The 7,736-nt window shown below is 47.7% G+C and overlaps 1 protein-coding gene across 1 annotated transcript; it reads right to left on the bottom strand.

Moving 5' to 3' along the window:
* Positions 1-1,881: 1,881 nt before the first annotated feature.
* LOC308425245 (NADH dehydrogenase [ubiquinone] 1 alpha subcomplex subunit 11-like) lies at positions 1,882-2,302 on the bottom strand (the record flags this gene model as incomplete). The annotated part of the gene is given in 3 exon segments (XM_080922466.1): positions 1,882-2,064; positions 2,068-2,089; positions 2,091-2,302. Coding segments are annotated over 3 exon segments (417 nt in total).
* Positions 2,303-7,736: the final 5,434 nt, after the last annotated feature.

The following is a 7,736-nucleotide window of genomic DNA, read 5'->3' as shown; positions in this document are numbered from 1 at the left end:
TTTTGATTGGCTGAGAGGTCATATATAAGAGATCTATTTAAACATTTCTATTTCTTTGAGTTCTCAGACGCCTCCCTCTATAGGTAATATACCAGATTTTCAGCAGCTCAACCTGAACATCCTGGCAGGATATTCAGGGAAGCTATTTTACTGTTATCGTTTTAACACTGGGTATTGACAGTCCTTGAATTTCTGAGATCAACCTTTATCAAGTATTTTATTGTTTTATTCCCACATGAATTCACTTGTCACATAGTCATTGGGAGTTCTTGGGGTGATTGCATGTTTGGACCTTGAAATTCTTTGTAGCTGAGGTCAGAGAGGTAGCCCAATGGTTAAGAACAAATGCTGCTCTTGCAGAGGACCTGAGTTCTCAGTATCTGTAGCAGGCAGCTTACAACCACTAGCAACTTCAGCACCAGAGGAGCTGACACCCTCTTCTGGCCTCCAAGGGCACCTGCACTCAGATGCACACATACACACACACACACATACACACACACAATGAGACACACATTCACAATAAAACACACACACACACACACATAATAAAACAATCTACAAGACTATACTTATCTCTCTTTATATACATATACACTATCTAAATTTTTATGTTCTTATATTTTAGCTAGCCCAAGAAGAATTTCCCAATTCCTAATTAGTTTTAAGGAAAATGTCATGACAACCATTTTGTTTTATTTTTAAAAAGTGTATGTGTGTTCTAATTTTCTTGGCCTTAATATCAATCTTTTTTTCTTTCCTTTTTTCCCCTTTTCTCTGTCTCTGTCTCTCTGTTTCTTTTTTGGTTTTTTAAGACAAGGTTTCTTTCTGTAGCCCTAGCTTTCCTGGAACTCTCTCTGTAGACCAGGCTGGCTTTGAACTCAGAGACCTGCCTGCTTCTGCCTCCTAAATACTGGGATTTTTGCTTTTAAAAAACAGTGTGTCCAGTTGTTTTTTTAAAGACAAGATCTCACGTAGCCCAGGCTGGCCTCAAATTCCCTATGTAACCAGGGATAACCTTGAACTTTTCATCTTCCTGGCTCCACTTCCAAAGTGTTGGGGTTACAGGTGTATACCATCAAATCTGGCCGCAGTACCCCTCTTTTCTAACCTCTAGGTCAGCTGGTCAGTCTTGGGTGCATTGTAGCACACAGAGAACTGGCTGCTTAACATGGTGCACAGGAGAAGTGGGTCAGGCTGTCAAGGCCGGGAATTGAAGTTTAGAGTCACCCACTGCCTGAAAAGCCGCCTGCTCACCTTCTCTGGCTCACTTATAATCTATTTGCCTCTAGTTGTGGCTATTGTTCTATAACTTGTAATATTCAAGGGGAAAAGAGGTTGTTCTCTTCCAGGCCTTGCAATTAAAGGATAGTCCCCGCCCCCTCCCAGCCCCCCCACCTCGATTTCATCTCCTTCCTTCCGGCTGAAATGGATCCTACAGGCCTGACCTATGTGAGCCAGACTGTAGGGATAAATGAGCAACAAAGGAGAAAGAGCTGGTGTTGCCAGGAACTAAGGAATGACGACAGAGAGAGACAACCTATTTTGTTTAAGCCAGTTTTAATTCAGTTCTGTTTACCAGTCAAAACCATTGCCTCATGTCACCACAGATTGACTTAGCTTCTTTCTTTCTCTCCCCCACCCCACCCTCTCACTATGCAGCCCTGGCTGTCCTGGAACACACTCTGTAAACCAGGTTGGCCTTGGACTCACCTGCCTCTGCTTCTCAAGGGCTAGGATTAAAGACCTGTACCACCACCGTCCTGTGTCCTGTTTAGCTTCCTTCCTTTCTTTTTTCCTCCTTCTTCTTTTTTTTAAAATTTTATTTTTATTTTTTACTTTTTGGGGGCATACAGCATTTATTTGCCACAGGGTTTTGGTTCACACTTTGTGGGTGGGAAACAACTCCCAGCCTTCCAGCTTTCCAATCTTGAACAGGGCAGCCGCGGTGCCCGTGGAGACACAGCTGATGGCTGCACATCCGTAGCTGTGAGTGTGCGCTCCGTATGTCAGGCCTCCTGCACAGCCTCCAGGGAAGGAGTTCAGGGGGTCGTATGGCTTCTCTCAGACCTGGGCACTCACACAGGTGGCCAAACACAGCTCTGTCAGCGGCTGCAGTGAGTGTGAGCCGGCCAACTCTGGCCACTGCTTCCAGGGTGGAATCCGCTGGGTTGAGTGTGACGCTGTAAGCAGAATCTATTAGGCCCCAAAGGCCGCCTAAAGCAGTGGTGATGTAGGCCTTGTGATGACACTGGCTGCCATCAGGGGCCTCATTGTAGGATTCGAGGAACCAATTGGTCATGCCTGTCCCTAATCGGGCCTGCTCTGCAGACCCTACGGCGTCTTGGGGAGCTCCTTCTTCTTTTAAGATTTATTTATTTAAGTACACTGTAGCTGTCTTCAGACACACCAGAAGAGGGCATCAGATCCCATTACAGATGGTTGTAAGCCACCATGTGGGTGCTGGGAATAGAACCAGAGTTCTCTGGGAGAATAGCCAGTGCGCTAACCACTGACCCATCTCTCCAGCCCTCAGCTTTATTTCTTGAAACCGTATCATTTCTTTTTTTTAATGATGTATTTGTTTTATGTATACTTGTGTTTAGCCTGCCTGTACGTCTGTATAACTGTGTTGGGTCCTCTGGAAGCAGAGTTACAGAATGTTATGAGCTGCCATGTGGATATTGGGAATTGAACCTGGGTCCTTTGGAAGATTAGGCAGTGCTCATAACTGCTGATTCATCTCTCCAATACGTATTATTTTATGTTTATGGGTGTTTCTGTCTGCTTGTATATCTGTTGTGCATCATATGAGAGCCTGGTAGTGCCCGTGGAGGCCAGGAAGGACATCAGGTCTCCTGGGAGTACAGTTAGAGATGGAGATGAGCTGCCATGTGGATGCTGGGAATTGAATCGTTAGTCCCAGCAATGGGAAGGCAGAGGCAGATCTCTGTGAGTTCAAGACCAGTCTAGACTAAAGAGTGAGTTCCAGCCCCCATCACCAAAAAAAAAAAAAAAAACCAAACCAAGCCTAGCAAAAATACCAAAACCCCAAAAACAACAACAGCAACAAAAACCCCAAACCAAAACCAACACCAAAACAAAACAAAAACAAGAGACCCTGCGTGTTGGGGCTACAGAGATGGCTCAGTGATCAAGCAAAGTAGCTGCTCCGCCTGAGGACCTGGGTTCAGTTCCCAGCTCCAATGTGGATGCTCACAGCTCTGAGTAAACCCAGTCCTAACGCCCTCTTCTGTTCTCTGAGGGCACTGCACACATGTGGTGCACAGATGGACGGACAGGCAAAACACCCATACACATAAAATCCAAAGAAAATGGAGTTAGAAGTGGCAAAACAAAAGCAATAAGGACAACATAAAAACCTTTGATGGGTGGATCTGGCTGCCCTGGGTTCTGGTCCTGGTTTATAAGGATTAGTTAGGGTGGGCTGCGAGCTTCCCTCACTGTGGGAGGTGGTACAAGTTAGCATCATAACTAAGTCTTCTAGAAGGCCCCAAGCAGGCCTTGCAAACAGGAGCTGGCATGCCACCTCCCTCTGTCCGTCTGCCCCTCCCCCCTCCATCTACTATTTCTTACACTCTCCTCTTTACTTTCGACTCTGCTGGGCCTTTCAGCGGGACTTGTCTCTCCCTCCTCTTACCCCTCAGTCGTTCATTGGCCTCCAGTCGTCTTCACCTTTTCTCTCCTTTGGGGCCAGTGGCTGCAGAGACATCTCTATGTCAGACATCTGTGACATCCGGGATATGGAGATGGCACCCTTGGTCACTGAGCTAGCCAGGACTATTGAGAGCTTTGATAAATGGGATCTTTGAAGGCCACCGACTCTTCTCGATGTTTCTCTAGGGTCTTATCTTAGGATTTGCAGTACACACTTAGTATTTCTTTGGGGGAATGTATAGGAAAACAAACAAACGAACAAACAGGAAAGGAAGTAGGAATTCAAATACCACTTATCCCATGAGGGAGCCCAGCCACAAGCTACCAGCCTCTCTGAGCAGTCGGGACCCAGGCTTCCTGGGGTGGGGAGCTCAGGTCTCGATTCTCAGGTCTAGTTCCTCAGGCTTGGGCTCCACCCTGGCTGCGAAGGCCCCAGACCACCTCGCCCCACCCTGAGAACTCGACCTCTTGTTCAGCCACATGAAGGTAACCAGCGTCTGGTGGCTTATGGGACAGACTTGTCAGGGACTTCCTGCCTTTGATGCATGCAATTCCCATGCTCTGTGTGCTGGGCTGGGCCTCTGAAGACGAGAGGACCCTTAGACATCCTGCGTGTCTCAGTGCTGAGACTCTTGGGGTTTGTGGTTAGAGGCACTGCTGTGAACATTGTGTTCTAAGAATGTGCCCTCTGGGCTGCAAAAAGCTGACAGAGTCAAGTTGACCAAGAAGGCCTGAAAGGCCCCTGAATTGACTGTTTTTAGCAGAGTGCAGGGCTATGGTGGGGGAGGGAGAAGGGAGTTGCCCAATCGCAGAGAATTGACCCCTAGACTCCTCCTGCTGGACTATTCTGTCTTTCACTCCAGATTCTCTCAAATGCAGGGGATTTCTCCAGCACTCACTACTACTACTGAGGCCTGAGACATGGCACTGTATTCCGAGTGTTCTCACAGATGGAGACACGGAGGCTCCATGAAGTTCAAGTGACTGTCCCAAGAACACACAGAGGTAGCACTGGAAACATGATGTGGCTGACCCCCTTTTCTTTGCCCTCCTGCAGGGCTTCGACAAAGCCTGGAGACATGGGACAAATGGGAGTGTGTGTGTGTGTGTGTGTGTGTGAGAGAGAGAGAGAGAGAGAGAGAGAGAGAGAGAGAGAGAGAGAGAGAGAAGGGGAGACGTTTTATGGGTGTTCTCTCTTTCTGCCTGTGGGTTTTGGGGATGGAACCCACTCAGATCATCCAGATTGGGGCAAACATCTTTATCTGCTGAGCCATCTGGTTCGTCTGTCTCTCTAGACAAGACCTGGCTACGATGGTGTTTGGCAGGTTTCTCCACCAGAAGATGAGTCCTTTCTGGGTCGTGTCCACCAAACGGATGACATTACACAGCACCCACAGTGAAGCTTTCTTGGTTCTGAGCCAAGGGAAGCACATTTACAGAGATGGCTCAGAATTCTTTCACTTTGTCCTCTGCCTCTACCTCCATTTCTTTCTTTTTTTCCTCGATCTTGTCTCAATCTTTTGTAGGAACTGGGGATCAGATCTCGAGCACGCTAAGCCCTCTACCCTTGAGCTACATCCCCAGACCCTCCATCCTTTATTGTCTTAACATGTATACTTTGGGGAGCTAGAGGGCTAGAGAGACGTCTCAGTGGTTAAGAGCACTGAATATTCTTGCAGAGGATCCAGGTTCAGTTCCCAGCACCCACACGGTGGCTCACAATGATCTCAGGAACCATAACATCTTCAGACTTCGGAAAGCGCTAGGCACACAGGCGGCACATAGACATACAGAAAATTATCCACACACAGTGTGCTGGCTGCTTTGTGTCAACTTGACACAAGCTGGAGTTATCCCAGAGAAAGGAGCCTCCCCTGAGGAAATGCCTCCATGAGATCCAGCTGTAAGGCATTTTCTCAATTAGTGATCAAGGGGGGAGGGCCCAGCCCATTGTGGGTGGTGCCATCCCTGGGTTGGTACTTGTGGGTTCTATAAGAAAGCAGGCTGAGCAAGCCAGGGGAAGCAAGCCAGTAAGCAGCACGCATGGTCTCTGCATCAGCTCCTGCTTCCAAGTTCCTGCCCTGTTTGAGTTAGTTGTTTTGTTGTGACTTCCTTTGGTGATGAATAGCAATGTGGAAGTGTAAGCTGAATAAACCCTTTCCTCCCCAACTTGCTTCTTGGTCGTGATGTTTGCGCAGGAATAGAAACCCTAACCAAGACACATAGAAACTAAAACTAAATACATCTTTAAAAAATGGTATGATGGCACAAGCTTGTGACTGCAGTTGTCCCCAGAGACTATAGATGTCAGATCCTCTGGAGCTGTAGTTACAGGTGACTGTGAACTGCCTGACATATGTGCTGGAAATGTCCTCTGCAAACGCAGATGTGATCTGAGCTTCTGAGTTCTAGGGCCAAGTATGTGAAGATGTCACTGATCCTGGTTGGCTGTGTCTCAGGCCCCTCCCACAGCAGTGGACTGAGCTTTGTGGCTTTTGTCTCTGCCAGCCTGGGCATCAGCCATGGCTCCTCTTTAAGTGGCTGTCTTCTTTCCATATGAATCCTCTGAGGATACTGGGCCTCAGGTGGGAATAAAAGTGACCTTCCCTCTGACCCCCAGAGAAGGGCCTGGGAATGTCTTTATTTGAATAAACTAGAGGTCTTGGGAAAGGTTGAGGCTGCCCTGGTGTTTGGAATGGCTTTGCAGAGTGGGGGTTACTTGCCACTCTCAGCTGGCTGTTTTTTTGGACAAATGGGTCTTACCTGCTTCCCAGCTGCCATCTCTTGTCAGGTGGTTGCCTCTGGGGTGGGCATGAGACTTGCGTAAGGCCAGCCAATAGGAGTCTCTGAAGCTACACGTTCTAGAACTTTCTAATCTGAGCACAGTGAAACTGTGAAGATGGGGTGCTCAACAATCCAGTTGGGATTGACGGTTTTCTCCTTATTGGGGTCCCAGGAAAAGGGGGAGCGTTGTTGACTTTCCAAGAGAGAATGGCTGCTTTGCTGTATCTCCAGGTAAGATGTAAGCTGTGGGAGACATGAGGAGAAACTAGAGTAGCTGAGGGAGCTGAAGACATCCAAGGGCTGGCATTCCTTCCCCTACTCGTCTGGACGTCTCACAAAGTGCCTGCCTTCTCCCCTGAGACAGGGTCTGACCTCTAAACCCACTATGTAACTGAGGATGACCTTGAACACATCTTCCTGCCTCTACCTCCCCAAATGCTGGGATTAAGGGGCACAGCTTCACATCCGGTTTATGCAGTGTTGGGGATCGAACCTGGGGCTGCATGCATGCTAGAGGAGCACTCTACCAACTGAGCTGGGCTCTGTGACTGGAAGATGGATCTGTTTGTGCTGACTGTGAAGAGCTAGGCTGATTAGGACAGGCTTGCTCAGTAAATCTAGAGCATGAAGGGTGGGTGCCTGCTTTGGCCCTAGGGGTCTCCATGGCTGATCTACTCTGTGCTACTTCCATTGCAGAGGAGCCCCTAATTCCCTGGTACACACAGGGTCTGTAGAGATAGAGTGACCACTGCAAAGATATTCAAGGCCAAATGTTTAGCCAACTCCCCTTTTTAATTTATGATTTATATTTTTAACATGCTTTGGTGTTTTGCCTGCATGTATGTTTGTGTGAGGGTGTCAGATCTCCTGGAACTAGAATTATAGATGGTTTTGAGCTGCCATGTGGGTGCTGGGAATTGAATTTAGGTCCTCTGGAAGAGCAGCCAGAGGTCTCAACTGCTGAACCATCTCTCCAGCCCCAAGACTCAGACAGTTATGAGCTCTGCTCTGTCAATAAACAAGCTAAAAGCCACATGTGAAAATGACACTTCCTGCTATCTTTATACTCTTATCAAAGGGCAGGCGTTAAGATGGCTTGCTTTGGATTTCAGGAAGGGATTCGAAACAACTGCAGCTTTTATTAGCATGATTTAAATGCTCATGAAAACATCCTCGGCTTTGAGCTGCCCACTGTGCTTCATCATAAACATAAAGCCCAGGGCCTGTAGGTAGATTTGTGTGGTTACACAGGGTGGTTTTCTGCTCTTCTGGAA

The sequence above is a fragment of the Micromys minutus genome (assembly GCF_963924665.1).
Source record: "Micromys minutus genome assembly, chromosome: 10".
NCBI lineage: Eukaryota > Metazoa > Chordata > Mammalia > Rodentia > Muridae > Micromys > Micromys minutus.
This window is presented reverse-complemented; position numbering and strand designations above follow the sequence as displayed.